Genomic DNA, 18,605 nt, shown 5'->3' with positions numbered 1-18,605 from the left:
TTTGTTTCAACCTGCACTTCTGAGATGTTCCAATGAGCCACACCACTGGAGTGCAACGTGGATGTGGCTGGAGCTGGTGGGGAGTTAAGCTGGTGCTAGAGCCTGAAGGACAGCTCAGGATTATGGAGACTGAGGGCAGTGAGGTACAGAATCAGACTTGCCCTTCAGCACAGTCATTCTGATCAAAGTACAGAGTATCAGTGAGGGTGGGGCTGCAACAAGACTAGCTTTAGACATGATGAAAGTAATTCAGGCAAGAGGAATGGGTGTTAGTGAATGCAGAGCATTGTGGATTCAGGGAATGGTAGGGAGGGGGACTCAGCAGGCCCGGGGTACTGACGGGGATGCAGGGAGTAGAGGAGGAGGGGCAAGAGCGGCCTGCTGGTTTCTGATAGGACGGATAGCAGTGACGGTCTCTTAGACAGGCACGGAGGCAAGGAGAGCAAGACTGGGGGGAGGCTGCTTCAGGTTTGGACAGACTTCGTCTGAGTGATGTGTAGTGTGCCCCAGTAGAGCACACCAGCTAGGTAGTTGGACAGACAGGAGTCTGATGCTCTGTGGACATGGGTGGGTTAGAGGTAGCACTCCATAAATATCTGTGAACGAACGTGCTAGGCATTGTTCTAGGTGTGGGGTCTCTGCTTCTCATTCTAATGGGGAGAGCTGGGCCCACTCAAATTAGTGCCTGAATGTGGGAATTAAGGAGATAGGATCAAGAGTGACTGTGCGGAAGGAGCAGGTGAGCTGATGATGACTTTGAAGAGATCAGGGGCCTGAATTAGGAGACGAGCTACCCCTGACGTCAAGAGGGAGAAGTGTTCTGGGCAAAGGCTCTGAGGCAGGAGGGAGCGGGCACATTTGAGAAACTATCAAAAGGCCATGTGACTTGGACATGGTGCGCAGTAGGGATGGCCTGTGAAAGGAGGCAGGCACTTGCCCCTGGGCAGTGGGATTTATTCTGAATGTGATGTTCTATAATAAGAATTTGAAGACATGGGAACGTATGTAGAATGAAAAAGGGAGAAGACTCATGTTTATTTGAAGGGGAAACCTATCTCAAGGAGACTGAGAAGAAACAATTAGAAAAGAAGAGAAAGCAAGATGATATGGTAAAGAACTATGAGGAAAAAGAACTTTAAAGGTGGAGGGAGTTGTTAAGTGGCAGGTGATAGAGGAGGGAGAGAGGGGAAGGGGAAGACTGAGAACGTAGCCGGCTTCGGAGAAAGCAGTCCCCCTAAGTCGTCCCTGTCCCTTACCTTCCTCAGGTCCAACATCCAGTCGGTTCCTGGAAGGTGGACCAGAATGCTGACTGTCAGGGCTAGGGGTGGGTGTTTGGAGAGCAGGGGGAGCCGCACGTGCCCAGTGAGGAGGGCAGGAAGCGCCGGTGCATAAGGAGCATTGACGAGAGAGCTCCCTGTGTTCAACAGCCACACCTGTGTGCTAACTCAGAGTGGAAGGACTCTGATTTGGGGGATTCTGACCACAAAGCACATTGGAATTTCATTGGTGGTTGGTGGGAGAGGGAGGAAGTAGAGACGTGGTGAGGGACTGTCCCGTAAGGCTAGTGGGTGGGTAGGGACAGGATGCTGCTTTGGTACCCATAGGGTGTGGCAACTCCAGCTTGACTCGGGCCCCTCTCCCAGAACTGAAGATGGTGTGCGGCCCAGGCTGGAGGAGGAGTCAGGCCTGTGGGGTGCATTGGTGGAAGACTGCCTGCGTGAGCATGCAGGGCCTCCAGTTCACCATCAGGCATGCAGTGTTCTTCAGCAAAACCCTCTTGTGAAGGAATGAGCACCAGATCACGTTATCCCAGAACTGGATCCTCCTCGTGCACCAGCAGACTGCTCCTGTAGTTACAACAGGAACCTCTGAACTGGGTAGCCAGGAGTATCAGCCCTCTGAGGGCAAGCACGTGTAACTATACATGGCAGCCAGGCTTGTATGCTTTATAGCTCTCACTGCATTCGTTCTTAAATAACTTATAATCTGTTCAGACCATTTTCCCATCTCTGTTACACATTTCTGGAGGGAAAGGTCCATGGTTTACTCATCTTTGCCCTCCTCTACAGTGCCCTACATCAGGCATTCTTGCAAATAACTCAAGGCTTAAAAATGCCAGGGCCACCGCATTCCACACTCCCCAACCCCGCCTACTTCATTCCAGTTAAATTTTGTTGAGAAAATGACCTGGTGTTTCCTTTGGCTAAAAGCAATTGGTATTGCAAAATTAAGTTGTTACTTTGGAACTTGTCTGCAGCTGTTTGCGTGTGAACATTGAAAGAGGGAATGGTAGCTTTTATAATCGTCAGGGCAGAGAAGGACTCGGCTTCTAATGTGGGACAACCAGCTGACTCACTGAGTGCCTTGACCTCTTAGCTTTCCATCTTCCCTGAGGACAGTAGGAAAGTGAGCTCTCAGGTTTGCAGAGAGCCCAAACCTAACACTGGGGAACACATGATTTTTCCAAAAAGAAAATATAAAAGAATACAAATCCAAGAAAAATTAGCAACTTACTTTGATTTTTTTCTGACCAGTTAAATGGATATGAATTTACCTTCCCCAAAGGAAACTCAAACAATAGATCTTGTAAAAGGTCCGTTTTAGGATTATTTGTCCTTCCCCCTCTCACCCCTAGGTGGCGTCAGGAAGCAGAAGAACCTACAGGAGCGTAAGCTCCGGTCCTCTTGAAGGGGCTGTGTTCTTGAGGGTCTGGATTTGGGATCGTGGTTCGCTTATTCCTCTGCCCTACAGTTCCATATATCCAGCATTCCTAAGTTTTTCTGAGCTAACTTGGGTACCCAGATATGGATTTAAAGAAATACTTCCTCAGCCAGGATTTACAGACTGCTGTGCAGTCAGCTTTAACGGATAAGAATTAAGAAAGTCTTGAAGGAAGAGGGAGATGAATGCATTAAAGCTGAAACTCAGAGGTTGATGAAACTGCCCTCCTGGTTTTCTTGCACTTTGTTCCCAGCAAGCAGTTTGCTGCTGACAGTTGGTGCCTCCTGCGCCCCCTGCCTCCCCATCAGGTACTCCTGTAGTCAGGCTCCCAGGGTGGGTGTGATGGGTCGTTGTGGCCCTTCTCTGCAGCAGAGTGCTGCGTGCTGCTCCCCGACTCCTCTGAAACTTATTTAAATCTGGTAAGTAAAGCTGTTGTTTGGAGCTGTGTAAATAGCACAGTATAGATGCTTAGGGCTAGTGGGAGAGGGGAGGAGAGGGTGGAACTGGGAGTGAGGAGTGAAGGACGGAAATGTAACAGAACTAAACATAGGAAAGGAGCACCCATGTTTAGAGGCTGAGTGTAGGTGCCTCTGTTAGTGGAGGAGTTGTGTCCTGACAGCCGAAAACAAGGCTAGGGAAACAGTGGAAAGATACCACCTTCTCCCTTCCCACTCCCAGTGTCATGTTCTCCCCATGAAACCCCCGCCCTGAACTCTCCAGGTGCTCATTGCTCTACTGCTTGCATAGGGCACTTGTCTTATTCTGTAAACATGTCCGTGTATGTCTCGTGTCCTAGAAGACTGGAAACCCATGATGAGCAGGGACCCCCTCATTTGTCTTGATGTTCCCATAGCACTTGCCCCTGACACACAGTAGACTGTTAATAAGGTTAGTTGAATGAACATGGGGAGGTGAGTATCGGTGCCAGACAGACCTGACTGTGTTCAAATAAATGGTCTTCTAAGAAGTGGTAGGGTTTGTCAGGGCTGGTGCTTGGGTGCAAGGGATGAGGAGATGCTCAGGGTTGGTGAGGAGGAGAATGAGACAAAAGACAGAGGCCGGTAAGGCATGTGAGGAAGCAGCCCAGCCTGGAGAGAAGGGGTGGAGCCGGGTAAGGGCGCCTGGAAAGGCTGGGAAATGCCTGTGCACCAAGATGGAGGCCTGGGGCTTGCGGTCAGCCCCCAACAAGGCCTGAGAAAGAGCCTGTACTGGCCAGGTCTCCTTCAGCTGAGGGCAGCAGAAATCCACGTTAAACAGGTTTAAACACAAGGAAGGGTTCCCAAAAGTGGAAAGTCCAGAGGAACAGGCTGGTCTCGGGTATAACCTAGATCCGGGGTTCTAATGATGTCCTCAAGAATGTATGTGCATCCTCTGCTCTTCCTCGTCGCCTCCTTCCTCTGGCACCCTCAGATTAGATGACGCTGGGCAGCTGCAGAAGTCCAGGGACTGATGCGCTGACTGCAGGGAGGCTGCTTTCCCACAGCTGAGGTAATCCTGACTCAGGCAGGGCCACGGGCCCCAGGGGAGGGAGAGCCCTGGAGAGAAGATGGGGGTGTGTTCCTGGAAATGGGGTGTGTAAACTGGGCAAGCAAAACTGACAGGAGGGCACTTCAGGAATACAGGCCCCTGGCTCATGTCACCGTTGGAAGCAGGGGGACCTGATACATAGTGTTGTGCACGTCAGTCACTCTTTTTCCTGTTTCTCAGCATCTCCATGACACGGTGAAGAGGAATCTCGATAGCGCCACCTCCCCTCAGAATGGTGAGCAGCAGAATGGCTATGGGGACCTCTTTCCTGGACACAAGAAGACGCGCCGCGAGGCCCCTCTTGGAGTAGCTGTCTCTTCCAATGGCCTGCCTCCAGCTTCCCCTCTTGGTCAGCCGGACAAGCCTGGCGCAGAGGCCCTGCAGGCCGGTGGGAAGCACTCACTAGGGCTGGACTCCATCAGCAAGAAGTGTGTGGCAGACTCGAGCCTCCACCTGAATGGAGGCGGTAACCCCGGTGAGTCCCTTCCCCTGAGCCTGAGCAGAGAGCTGAAGCAGGAGCCTGTGGACGACCTGCCCTGCATGATCTCGGGGGCCGGAGGCTCCATATCTCAGAGCAACCTCATGCCTGACCTCAACCTCAACGAGCAGGAGTGGAAGGAGCTCATCGAGGAGCTGAACAGGTCAGTGCCCGACGAAGACATGAAGGATCTGTTTACTGAGGACTTTGAGGAGAAGAAGGACCCAGAGTCTTCTGGCTCTGCTACACAGACCCCCTTGGCACAGGACATTAACATTAAGACGGAATTCTCTCCAGCAGCCTTTGAACAAGAACAGTTAGGCTCTCCTCAAGTGAGGGCTGGGTCTGCAGGACAGACCTTCCTGGGGCCGTCATCTGGCCCTGTGAGCACAGATTCACCCAGCCTAGGGGGCTCCCAGCCCCTGTTCCACACCTCTGGTCAGCCTGGGGTGGACAGTCCCAGTCCCAGCCTGATGCCGGCGTCAGCCCAGGCCCAGAGCGCACAGAGAGCCCTCTCTGGTGTGGTATTGCCGAGCCAGGGCCCAGGAGGGGGCTCAGAGCTGTCCTCTGCCCATCAGCTCCAGCAGATCGCTGCCAAGCAGAAACGCGAGCAGATGCTCCAGAACCCACAGCAGGCTGCCCCAGCACCAGCCCCAGGCCAGATGTCCACGTGGCAGCAGACAAGCTCCTCCCACAGTCCCTTACATGTCCCTTATCCCATGGAGAAGCCTGCCAGCCCTCAGGGCTACAAGCAGGACTTCACCAGCTCCAAACTGCTCATGATGCCAAGTGTGAACAAGAGCTCCCCTCGGCCCGGAGGCCCCTACCTCCAGCCCAGCCGTGCGAGCCTGCTGAGTCACCAGCCACCAAGCAGCTTGAGTCAGAGTGCCGTGGCTAGCCCAGGCTCAGTGCTGGACTACGGCAACACCAAACCCCTCTCTCACTACAAAGCGGACTGTGGGCAAGGTGGCCCGGGGGCCGGCCAGAGCAAGCCAGCCCTGATGGCTTATCTTCCCCAGCAGCTGCCTCATCTGAACAACGAGCAAAACTCCTTATTTCTGATGAAACCAAAGCCGGGAAATATGCCCTTCCGATCGCTGGTTCCACCTACCCAGGTGAGCGGGGCTTTGCTCTGTGTACTATGCTTCCACGTCCATCACGTGGGTACCAGGTCCCCGGTAGCTGGAGAGCAAAGGGAGGGAGGGGGCGGCTACTCTTGTCCTTTGACTCCCTTGGGAGTGAAAAATAGTCAAGCAAACCAGGTAAAGATCACATGGAATGTGCTTCTCAGAGGCTCTGTTTGTTTTTTGTTTTTTGTTTTAATTTAAACCACCTGTCAAATCTGTATGTTCAAAATACCGTAAGCTTCAGTAAACTTACAACATTCGGGTGAGTGCTGCTCCCTAACACATTTGAACTCCATGGTATTTAGTCCAGATGCTCCAGCTCAGCAGAGTTACGTGGCTCTGTAGGGTGGAGAATGATTGTCATTTTTTATCATGATCATTATGTGCATTTCTGCTCATGTTCCAATGTGTCCTGAAATGTCTGCTCCCTGGCTGGAAGCGTTCTTACGTAAGGCCAAGGCTTGTAGAGCAGACAGACGCAGAGTGTTCTCCAACTTCCTCACAGTTAGAGGGGAGTGCGCTTGCTTTTCTCACTGCGCAGTGTGTCCTGGACTGCCTTCACGCCCGCACTGCAGACCCCCGATGCCTAACAGCTGTGCCACGTGCAGCTGGGTGGGTGTCCTGCATTACTGTCCCCTTTGAGTACCTTTATGTGTGCCCTTGTGTATTTGTAGCACTCTGCAAGTTTAAAAATTAAACATTAAAAAACTCAGTGCTAATAATACTGTGAGGAAATTGACATGCTCAGACAGTAGTGAGGGTGTGTAAATGGGCAGAATGCGTTTGGAGAGTAAACTGACAATTTTTCATAAGCCATAAAAATGTTTATAAGCATAAACACATTATATCCCTGCAAGAAGTAATTTGAAGAAAGAAAGCTATGTGCACGATAGTCATTGCATGATTATTTCTAATAGCTGAAAGCTGGAAGCAGTGTGGTCACCTCCCAGCCAGAGAATGCACGTGTGAATGTTCACACTTGCACCTGCTTCAGCCACCGAGCTGCTGCACAGCCACCAAGAGCAAGCCAGCGTGGGGAGCGTACGGCCCAGGGGTAGAGCGCATGCCTAGCGTGCACAAGGTCCTGGGTTCAGTCCCCAGTACTTCCATTAAAAGATAAATAAAACCTAATTACCTCCCGACCAGAAGGAAGAAACATTAAAAAAAAAAAAAAAAGAAAAAAGCAACCCAGGAAAGAGCGCATGGTGGTGACTGCCGTTTCAGCGGCACTGGCACCTCACAGGGCACTCGTGAGTCTTCACCTCAAGATCAGTCTGCTCTAAGATTAGAACCTTGTAAGGACTAAATATACAGATGCATAAGGATTGGAAAGGAGCTCAAAAATTTGAATTTGCATAAATGGTAGCTACTCTTTGCCTTTTTCCTGTCTTGAGTTAAAATTTCCCCTTTTCTTTTAAATGTAGGTAGTGATATTGGGATAATACTGTGCTAACCTTTAACATGACTCTTACTTTAGGCCCAGGTAATGATAGCGAATATCCTATAAAGTTCTCACTGATACTCAGTATTTTTTGAGCATAAATGTTTGACAAAGGCCAGGAACCTCTTCCCAGGAGAATGCTGTCCACAGGTGGACAAACCATACAATTTCAGGTGGTTCAGGGACAGCCTTTCCATCAGGGACCTAAGGTTTGCACACTCAGAATGCAGCGTCTCCGTCAACCAGGGCCCCTCAGGACATTCCTCCCTTAAGGGCTCGTTTGCACCATGCATTCCAGCAAGGGGGCATTTCTGAGCTGCAGCTGCCAGTGGAAGCATGGGATGTAGATGCACGAGCTTAAATGTAAAAGCACACCTTTGCCCCTGGTGAACTGTAAGAAACAAAGTGAAGACGCAGCTGGTAACTGTCCACTGCTGTGCCTGGGTACTCGGGTGCTAGTGCCTTCAGTCCCCGGCCTCACAGTGGAGGGTGGTTGCCGTGGAGTCACCTGCAGGGAAGCAGAGGCTTCAGGAGAAGGCCTTGAGCCGGGCTTCTGCCGGCCAGAGCTCATCCGCCGTGGTCAGGGCTCACGGACTTAAGCGTGTCCCACCTGACTTGAGACCCCCTTCTCTGCGTTGACAGGAGCAGAACCCTCCCAGCGTCCCTGTTCCAACTCAGGCCACAAGCGTGGGGACCCAGCCACCTGCCGTGTCTGTGGCCAGCACTCACAGCAGCACCCCGTATCTCAGCAACCAGCAGCAGGCAGCTGTCATGAAGCAGCATCAGTTGCTGTTGGACCAGCAGAAGCAGAGGGAGCAGCAGCAGAAGCATTTGCAGCAGCAGCAGTTCTTGCAAAGGCAGCAGCACCTTCTGGCAGAACAGGTAAAAAAAAAAAAGGTGGATGAAAACCCCACAGCCCCCTCCCACGCTTGCCTGCCTCCCAAGCCGCTGCGGTGGCTGCAGGCTCCGCTTGTGCGTATGTGGGTTTGTGAGCGTGTGCATGTCCGGTGTTAGACTACTTTGCCCTTTTAAGCCACTTGCCAGGAGTGTGGCATTCATTCCTCACACAGGGTAGCCTGTGTGAGAGCAGCTTTATGTCACTTAGTGGGGATTAATGGAGACCAAATCTGTGGCTAAAACTGTATGTGTTTGGAACATTTTTCCATGTTCCTTGTCGGCAGCTACTGAAGCACTGAACTCACAGTCTGCCAGTTTGCACAGGACCCAGCCTGGTTGTAAATGTAGAGCTTGCTAAGCCAGGACATGAAGCAGGGAAATGGAGACATTTTTGAGGTCCGGGGGTTCTAGAATCAGGACTGACAAGCCCCCTCCCAGGCCTATAGTTCCCCTGCTTGGTCACCAAGTAAGCATGCAGGTACCAACTTTACAGCAGTTCTCAGGATTTAGAACTATATCCTTAAGACATAAGAGCAGACCTAGCTACCCAGAGGGTAAAGTTGATTGAAATGACTTTAAAGCCCACATTACTGCCACAGTTCTGCCATTTTTTAAATAACAGCTTTATTGGGGTATAGTTCACATGACACACAATTCACCCATTTAAAGTGTACAGTTCACATGGCTTTTAGTTTATTCACAGTTGACAGCCATCACCATAGTCAATTTTAGAACATTTCATCACCTAAAAAGAACCCTATACCCATTAAAAGTTACTCCTCTGTCTCCCTAAGCCTAGGCAACCACTAATCTACTTTTTGTCTCTATCGATTTGCCTGTTCTGGACATTTCATATAAATGCATTTAAGGTTCAAGCATGCTGTAGCATGTACCAGTACTGCATTCCTTTTTATGGCTAAGTAATATTCTGTTGTATGAATATTATTTATCTGTTCATCTATTCATAGACATTTGGGTTGTTTCCCCTTTTCCTGGACACAGGTTTTCAGTTCTCCTGAGTGTATACCTAGGGATGGAATTGCTGGGTCGAATGGTAACTCTTCAGTTTTATCTTTTGAGGAACGGCCAGGCTGTTTTCCAAAGCAGTTGCACCATTTTTCATTCCCAAAGTAGTGTGTGAGGGGCCATTTTCTCCACATCCTCACCACACTTATCTGTCTTTTTGATTCTAGCCATCCTAGTAGGTGTGAAATGGCACCTCACTGTGGCTCTGATCTGCATTTCCCTGGTCTGCCCTCTACTTTTTAAAACTGATACACCACCTTTTTTTTTTTTTTTAAATCATTGCTCCTTAGATCCACCCCATCCTTCTGTTCCATACTGTTTATTAAGAATCCCCCAGAAAACAGTATGGAGATTCCTCAAAAGACTAGGAATAGACTTACCGTATGACCCAGTAATCCTGCTTCTGGGCATATATTCAGACGGAACCCTCCTTCAGAAAGACACCTACACCCCAGTGTTCATAGCAGCACTGTTTACAATAGCCAAGACATGGAAACAGCCTAAATGTCCATCAACAGATGACTGAATAAAGAAGCAGTGGTATATTTATACAATGGAATACTATTCAGCCATAAAAATGATAACATAACACCGTTTGCAGCAACATGGATGTTCCTGGAGAATGTCATTCTAAGTGAAGTAAGCCAGAAAGAGAAAGAAAAATACCATATGAGATCTCTCATATGTGGAATCTTTAAAAAAAAAAAAAAAAAGAACATAAATACAAAACAGAAACAGACTCATAAACGTAGAATACAAATTTGTGGTTGCCAAGGCGGAGAGGGGAGGGATAGACTGGGAGTTCAAAATTTGTCGATACTGAGAGGCACATGCAGAATAGATAAAGATTATACTGTATAGCACAGGAAATATACAAGATCTTGTGGTAGCTCACAGCGAAAAAAAATGTGACAATGTATGTACATATGTTCATGTATAACTGAAAAATTGTGCTCTACACTGGAATTTGACACAACATTGTAAAATGACTATAACTCAATAAAAAAAGTTTAAAAAAAAAAGAATCCCCGAGATGAGATTATACAAGCATTATTCCACAGGAGTCCTTCTGAGTAACAAACTTGGACAGTTTTAACTCTTTCTGTTTTGTGTGGTTCTTACTGTTTTGTTCTGTTGTTCTTGGCATTTTCTAGGAGAAGCAGCAGTTTCAGCGCCATCTGACTCGCCCGCCACCCCAGTACCAAGACCCAACCCAGAGCACCTTCCCACCACAGGTTGGCCAGTTCACAGGTGAGGAGAATCTGAGGTGATGGAGGAGGGCAGAGGGAGGCAGGCACCGGACAGAGTGGTTCTCCTCCTGCCGAGTTCCTGCTGTCCGCCCAGCTTTATGCTGTAGATACTGAATGGATTTACTTGCTCGTGTAACCTCAGTCTGCACGAGGAGCCTAGCTTTCTGGCTACCCTACAGGTCAGGGCAGGTTCATAGAGGCAGACCACTTCAGCTGAGTGCCATGGCTGTGTCCCTGGCTATACAATGTTTTGAAGCAAAATCATTTCCAGATGGAGGATATCTTTTCCTTTTTCTTTTTTTTTTTCTTTTTTTGCAGGGAGAGGTAATTAGGTTTATTTGTTTGTTTTCGACTGAGGTGCTGGATATTGCACCCAGGACCTCGTGCACGCTAAGCACGCGCTCTGCCGCTTGGGCCAGACCCTCCCCCACGATGGAGGATATCTTATCAACAGGAAATGGCTTCTGCAATTCTTAAGAAAGTCCTCTGCTTCTGCTGTTATATGTTTCTTTGAAAAATGACCCTCTCCAATTTTACAGATAAAGAGAGACTTAATGCACTTGTGTGTCTTTTTGCTTTTTTTCCTTTCTTCCTGTTTGCTCATATCAGCGTGGTGGATAGCGGTATCAGCAGCAGACAGCTGGCCAGAAAGGGGCAGGAGGTGTCCTGAGATGTCAGCTGCCACATCTCAGACATGCCAGGGAGCCCGACTGCCTCTGTTCAGGCTGTCGCTCCAGAAACAGATTTCATTTGACATGTGCAGTAAAATGTAGGCCACACCTGTCTTCCTAGTTCTGAGAATATCTTTGAAATCTGTGCTTTTCTTGGTCAGTGATTCTCACTATACCATTAGATTTATTTTATTTCTTTGGGGGGGGGCAATTAGGTTTATTTTTATTTATTTATTTTAATGTAAGTACTGGGGATTGAACCCAGGACCTCAGGCATGCTAAGCACGCACTCTACCGCTGAGCCACACCCTCCCCAGTGATTCTCACTATAGAGTGTCCCAGAGAAACTGACTGCAGCCGTGCCTTCCGGAGGAGACAGCTGGAGTTTTGTGTGTGTGCTGACCGGGACCAGGGAGCTGAAGCCTGCAGGCCTCTCGGGAGCCTGGGTCTCGCCAGCCTTCCTGCCTCCGTCCCATCTCGTGTTGTTGTGGGCTGTCAGTGGGAGAGAAGTGGACTCCTTCAGCTCTTCTGTTTTCCTCAACAAAGCTTTTAGTTAGGTTCTAGTGGAGAGAGGGAGAGGAGAAAAAGGTGCTCAGTTACGGCCAGTCCCTGCACAGCCGCTCTCCTACCCACAAGAAAGCTTCTCAGGTGAGTGCTGTCACTGTGCATCCACTGCTGAAGACAGAGTCCCAGGCAGCAAGTTCTCTGAGGACGGGACCGCTCTGTCCCATTCCGTGCTGTCTCCCCAGCACAGCACCCCCTACAGAGCAGGTGCTCGGTAAATGTCTTCTAGACTCTTCCCCAGCCACCACCATGTAGTGCCACATTGCACGGGCCCCTCATCTAAGTGATTTTAACAGTCCCTGCCCGGCAAGGTCTAAAACAGAGTCGCAATCCAGTTCCCCTTTGGCTTTGCGACCCTGTCCCTCACGTGGTGGCTGCAGCTCTTCTGAGTCTGCCCAGAACCGTACCTGCAGCTTATCTCTGGATGCTGTCCCCACACCCTAGCCACACCGCTCGCCTCTCCTGTCTCAGTCTCCTCATTGGTCCAGCCCCCGAGCTCTCCCCGACATGAGATGTATGATGTTCTGATTGTGCCTTCATGTCTCTAGGATAACGGCTGCAGCCTGGGCTCCGGTGTGTCTCTGCAGTGGTGGCCGAGAAGTGCCCACTTGCTGACAGAGTTTTCTGTCTTCCAGGGTCCTCCACTGCCATGCCTGGCATGAGCAGCTTGGGTCCGTCTAACGCCAGCTGCCCTCGAGTGTTCTCTCAGGCCGGGAGTCTGATGCCAATGGGCCCTGCACACACTTCGGTTTCTTCCCTCCCGTCAAACTCAGGCCAGCAGGACCGCGGCATGGCTCAGTTCACTGGCTCCCAGAGCATGCCGCAGAGCAGCCTCTATGGCATGGCTTCTGGTATAACCCAGATAGTGGCCCAGCCTCCGCCACAGGCCACCAACGGACATGCCCACATTCCCCGGCAGACCAGCATGGGCCAGAACACCTCGGTTTCAGCTGCCTATGGGCAGAACTCTCTGGGGAACTCTGGTCTCTCCCAACAGCACAGTAAGGGGCCCCTGAACTCTGGTTTAACTAAGCCGCAGGTCCCAAGGGTGTCGGCGACCATGGGAGGCCAGAATCCCTCATGGCAGCATCAGGGAATGCCAAACCTGAGTGGCCAAACCCCAGGGAACAACACCGTAAGCCCCTTCAGTGCAGCTTCCAGTTTCCACATGCAGCAGGCCCACCTGAAAATGTCCAGCGCACAGTTCTCCCAGGCGATGCCCAGCAGGCCCATGGCCCCCCTGAGCTCGGCAGCTGCAGCAGGGCCCATGCTGCCCCCTGTGAGCGCACAGCAGAGGACCAGTGCCCCTGCCCCAGCACCTCCCCAGGGAGCCCCACCGCAAGGCTTGCCGGGCCTGAGCCCGGCCGGGCCTGAGCTGGGGGCCTTCAGCCAGAGCCCCGCCCCAGCGATGGGCGGGCGGGCAGGGCTGCACTGCGCCCAGGCCTACCCTGTGCGGACCGCAGGCCAGGAGCTGCCCTTTGCCTACAGCGGGCAGCCGGGTGGCAGTGGGCTGGCCGGCATGGCTGGAGACACTGACTTGATCGACTCCCTGCTGAAGAACAGGACTTCGGAGGAGTGGATGAATGATTTGGACGACCTCTTAGGGCCTCAGTAACGGGAGAATTTGTGGTGGTGTCAGTGTTCATACACCCTATATTTTTGCTCTCAGATGCAAGAAGGAGCAACTGCTTTGGACCAAAAGCCCAGGGCCCGGGGAGCTGGGCGGGCGGGTGGAGCTAGAGCCCCAGGGCCGAGGCCGGCCCTCCCAGAGCCAGGGGGGCCCACGGCTCCCTGCCAGCAGCTGTGGGCTATCGGGCTGGCCCCACCCCATCTGCTGGCATCGCTACCTGGTGTTGGGACAGCAGGACAGGGTTCTGCAGGTGGTTTTCTATCCAAATGACCAAAAAACCAACAATGAAACCCCATGATGTCAGGCTTCTAAAAATCTGTGCCATTGTGTTGACTTAATCCAAGATTTCTCCACTTGCCCCAATGTTGGGGACAAATTTTTGTTGAAACTTTATAGCAGAACTATTCGCAATTTGTAGCGTAGAAAAGATTTTTTAAATTTTTTAAGGTTTTAAAACAGATTAGGATAGGTGACGGTTTAAAGTGATTAAGTGGCATTGGAAACCTAGTGTTTCCTTTTGATTAAGAGCCTTTTTTATTCCTGCTCTTTGTCAGCTTTCAGGGGAAAGGGAGGCTCAGTGGAAAATCATTTCCGTAAGTGCAGGCTGTGACTGCAAGTGCCAAAAAGGAACAAGATGCAGAGCTAGTGACACAGGTGGGTCTTCCCAGCAGCTCCTCCTCCTTCCAGAACGCGGGTTGGCAGTCAGGAGGACCTGGGCGGAAGAAGCTCCCATGTGTGTTGGTGGCCGCCCCCCGGCTGACTGCTAAGATGGAGTCACTGGGTTACTCTGTCCTCTTTTGTTGTAACTTTCCACCTGTTGCCGTGTCTCTGAAAACTGTATAACGTGTTGGGAAGGGGATCATTGTTGAGTTGTGCGCAGATGTCTTGTCTTCACCCCGTCTTCAGTTCACCTGACCTTTCTCTCTGCCTCCCCTTCCTCTCTCCAGCCCAGATGGAAAACCTCGTAAGCACAGATTTACTAGATTGGAGGGGAAAGAGTCATTAAAACTCCTTAGAGGGAACCGTGGCATTGCAAGGAGGAGGGTTTCCCCTCCCCAGAAGGCAAAGGTTTGGGAAAAGGAGAAAAAGGTGGGCCCTGTTTGGCCGAGGGGGCGCAGGCGAGGCCAGAGGAAAGAATTCCACTTTATTTTACTGCTTCTGCCACTCCCTCGTCAAACGACTTGCACTTTTTAAAGAGAATTGCTTTATAACACTAATACATCCTTTCTAAAGATTCAAGTGGATTTCTCTTCAAGGTCTGTGAACGAATGGACTTGACTAAGCTAAGAGTCCACAAAACAGATTATTACCTGTGGGCTGTGTGTGGAGAAGGAAGACAGAGCACTTCGGTATAACGAAAGCTGAATGGCGAGCGCAGGGCGGACCCTTTTACACAGAGTGTTGGAGAGAAGGTAGTACACTGAAAAGGGTGGCTTGACATACAGGGTGGTCTCAGGAGAAACCACAACCCCATTTGTATTTCCTGGGAGTCTCAAAATGGGTAATTCAAGGAGTATCATAAGTAAAGAATTGAGCCAAGGAAAATATTCACACGACCAGCTTGAGTGGCTTTGAGGGGGTGGAGGATCGTACACACGTTGGTCATTGTTTTGCGCCAGCAGTGCCTTTCATGGGGGTACTTGGACCCTCAGAGCCTCTTCTCTAATAGCCATTTGCCACCGTGAGCGTGGTGTTCGGGCCATTCCCCTTTAAATGCCCTCCCCACTCTCCCCAGACGCTGAATTTAGCTCTCAAAGAAGGGAATGAATCATTAAGCCAGTGAAGACCCCGCCCTCCGCGTGAGTTCCCCAATCTGAAGGAGAAGAGGGCGACTTCAGCGGATTTTCTACCAAAAATAGTGGGCTGAAGGCTGGTGGCGGGTCCTTGTTCCTCTCCCGGTGCCCCTCTGGCTGCTGCTCACCTCTGTCCCCAGGCGCTCGCACCTCCGCCTCCGCCTTCTGGGGAGGGCTGCCCCTGCCTTAGTCCTGGGGCCGCCAAACGGACAGCAGGCTTCTCACTTGCCACAGTGTCAGAGCAATAAAATGTGATGCTTGGGGTCCCCCCAGGGAGCTGCCCGTGGCTTTATTTATGAATCTGGTTTTTGGGTAGTCAGGGAAGGAGACAACTCCACTTCAGTGCAAATCCCCATCTTCCAGGAGCCATGACTCAAAAGAAAAGGGTGCTCGGACTTTTGTTATACACATTTGCTTTGTGTAAATAAATGTTTACAATTTTATATTAAAGGTGGAATAAGCGTTAGAGCTTCTGACTGTATATTTTTTACTTTTATAGATTCTAAAACAATGATCCTTTATATATGTGTTTTGGGGGAGCTATGATGTTTTATGGCGAACAATTGGTATTGTTAACTTTTTACTGTCATCAAAGTACATGAAAATCCTATTAATACCCTTATTCTTCTACTTCTCTTAACTGGTATACACCAAAAAGAAATCTTTACTTTCCTTGTTTTATCATTTTAAAATAATAAAAGTATTTTGCTAGTATGGAAACTGCCCGTGTATGTCACTTCGCACGGCCGTGCCAGCAGGGTAGGAGGCGGGCCGGCGCACAGCTGCTGTGTTCGGTAGCTGCTTTCCTCTTGTGATGTAGCTACTTTCTTAACACGTATTGGTGGTGGGCACGTTTGGTTTGGTTTCCCTTGAAGTAACTTCTGTGTTTTGATGGTCACTATGAGATTAGCAAGGACATCACCCAGGACCGCTGGCCTCTTGCCTCTCTGGGGCTCGTCCATGTCCTTGTGTCTAACGTGAGGGAGTTGGACCCAATAACTCAAGGTTACTCCAGCTCCTCAGCCATTCAGATACTTGACTTAAACGCTTAGGCTCACCCTCGGCACCGTTCTCTAGGTCTTGCTTAGTTTTCGTTTTCTATTGTGAGAACATGTGCTCTGGCAGATTCATCCACCCGCTCCTGTCAGTGTCACACTGTGAAGGGGCTTCACCCGCTCCTGTCAGTGTCACACCGGGAGCCTGGAAAGCAAGTCTTCTGGGTGGCCTCTCATCTCAGCCATAGGCTAGAAGTGGGTCAGACCTGGACAAGCGGGAGCTCCCAGGGAGTCCGGGTAAGGAAGCCTGTCATGTGATAGAATAAAACGATTTGATTACTGAAACCCAAGTAGAGCCTGTCTGTAAGGCGGGTAAAGGAAAAACTCAGGACCCAGGAAGCCTTGGCTGAGAGCGCACAGGACGTGCGTGTGTGGGGTGGGGGTGCAGGCGAGGACGGGGGAGGTGGCTCTGCTCGCAGGTCCGGGAGCTGAGCAGCAGCACTCGCCGGCTGCGGCGTGCTGGGGCCGGCCGCACTGCAACCTCTTGTGGGAAGAAATTTTGGAAAAGGTAGCAAGCTCCTTAAAATGTCCATGCCATCTGTCCAACCCAACCATTCCAGTTCTGAGAAGCCACCCTTGAAAATAATCCTGGGCGCAGAGCAGCGGCATGTGCGACTGCGGAAAGCCAGGAGGGCAGAGGCTGCCAGAGGGGCTTGGCTAAGGAAGTGCGGCGCTGCTTGTTTAACCAGATGCAATGCAGTTATTTTAAATATTTACAAAGGTTTTGAACGTAGTAACTTGGAGTGCTGGTTTAGTTGGGCTGCTTCTGTTGGGAGCCAATAGAAAAAAATCTGGCTAATAAAACCCCGAGAATTCCCTGCCGCCCGGCCTGTTTTTAAGGCTACCAGGTAACTTCCAGAATCAAAGAAGGTCTTGAACAAGCCAGGCCTCAGGAGTGGCCAGATGGTTCCTATCTCTGCAGCTCCTATGTCTGTCAGTCACCAGCCAGGCCCGTGCAGTGGGGAGGCAGGCGGGGGGGGGGGGGACAGCTGACTCGGCTCGTGTTTACGGCACGTGCTGTGGACAGGTGTCGTGTTAGAAGCAGGGAGTGTAGCAGCGGTGTAGGAGAGCCCGGCCCTGCTCCGTGGAGCTTCAGTCTCGTGTGAAGGGGACGTCATAAACGACAGGTGATTCCGGAATGCTAAGTGTCAGGAAGAAGCTGACAAGTGTCAGGATGAGATAGAGGGCACTGGGGCTGCCGAGGGGAGGTAAGGCCTGAGAGACTTCACCTGTGATGGGCAGGACAGGCCCCTCGAAGGAGATGCTTCATGGAGGCCACGTGCTGGCAGGGAGCCAGCTGGAGCTCTGGGGGAGACCAGTTCATGGCCACGTGGGACGGGAGCGGGGGCTCCCCAAAGGAAGGAGGTGCTGTTAAAAGGAGGGAAGGCATGCTGAGAAAGCACAGTCAGCACACGCCCAACATGTGTTCAATGAAAAGCACAAAGGATATATGTTGCATATGGTGCGGGGTGGGTCTTGCCCTCCACCAGGTGCCCTCCATGCCACGGCATGAGCTCCTCAGGGGCCTCTGCCAGCCCAGCCCAAGGAGATGCTCAAGGTAAGATAGGGCCCCCCATTCATCTCTGGGGTGGGACTGCCCCACCATCAGCAGCGGCATTACCGGTTAGTCAGCCTTAAGGCCAGTCAGCCGATCGGGGCATGGAAATGCCAGTGTGGCTGTAAAGCTGTTGAAAGATCCAAAATGGTGGTTACCTATGAGTTTGGTCCAAGGCTGGTGGCTGAAGTCAGCAAAAAGTTCCAGGCCCTCCCAGATAAGCACGAGGAATGGTGGGCGATGTCTTGGAAAGCAATCCACTCTTCTGCACGTGGGACCAGTTTGCCTTACTGGACCTTTCCCCTTTGGTCTTCAAGCTGGTGGTGGTGGTGCACCTGCCACTTTTCAGATGGCTGTGCTCACGTGTCAAGAATAATTGGCTCTGAACGGTTGCTGTAAGCTGGGCTGCAGACTTCAGTGCATGCAGACTATTTCAGGGAAGTTGGAAGAAATAACTTCAGGCCCTCACCCAAAGTGGAGATCAGCGTGGCAAGAACAGAACACATGGAGGCACCTTGATATCAGTGTCCTGGAGTGAAAATGCTCAGAGAGGGGGCCCGTACAAGGAAGAGGAGGTGCTGTCTGCTACAAAAAACAGGACAACAAATACAGCAGCTGCCCCGGGGTGGTTGAGGGGGTTCAAAATTCCCTGTTCTGTCCAGAGTTGCTGGTTTGGAAGATTCCCCACTGCAGGCCACATGGCTGGTCCTGGTCAGACAAGTGCGCTGCGCATGGGGCTCCATTTGTCTTTGTATCTAGAAAGCAGAACTTTGCAAGGTTATGGAAAGAAAAGCTGGAATTACATATTCTTTTATTATGATTATGATTATGATTGAACTCTAGTTGATTTACAATATTGTGTTAGTTTCT

At 50.9% G+C, this 18,605-nt stretch overlaps 1 protein-coding gene across 2 annotated transcripts in view; it reads left to right on the top strand.

Annotated features, from left to right (window-relative positions):
- Positions 1-15,845, top strand: part of MAML1 (mastermind like transcriptional coactivator 1) — a 41,349-nt gene extending 25,504 nt beyond the window's left edge. Inside the window, exons 2-5 of one of the 2 annotated variants that reach the window (XM_010946238.3) lie at positions 4,429-5,841; positions 7,937-8,176; positions 10,372-10,468; positions 12,338-15,845. In XM_010946238.3, the coding sequence (XP_010944540.2) occupies positions 4,429-5,841; positions 7,937-8,176; positions 10,372-10,468; positions 12,338-13,317 (2,730 nt within the window). In that variant the 3' untranslated portion in view covers positions 13,318-15,845. Of the gene's footprint in view, positions 1-4,428; positions 5,842-7,936; positions 8,177-10,371; positions 10,469-10,785 lie in introns of both variants that reach the window. The other variant, XM_074350126.1, reaches the window with a different exon arrangement.
- Positions 15,846-18,605: the final 2,760 nt, after the last annotated feature.

The sequence above is a fragment of the Camelus bactrianus genome, chromosome 22, assembly GCF_048773025.1.
Source record: "Camelus bactrianus isolate YW-2024 breed Bactrian camel chromosome 22, ASM4877302v1, whole genome shotgun sequence".
Taxonomy (NCBI): Eukaryota; Metazoa; Chordata; class Mammalia; order Artiodactyla; family Camelidae; genus Camelus; species Camelus bactrianus.
Note: the sequence above shows the minus strand (reverse complement) of the source record. Positions and strands in the feature narration are given on the sequence as shown.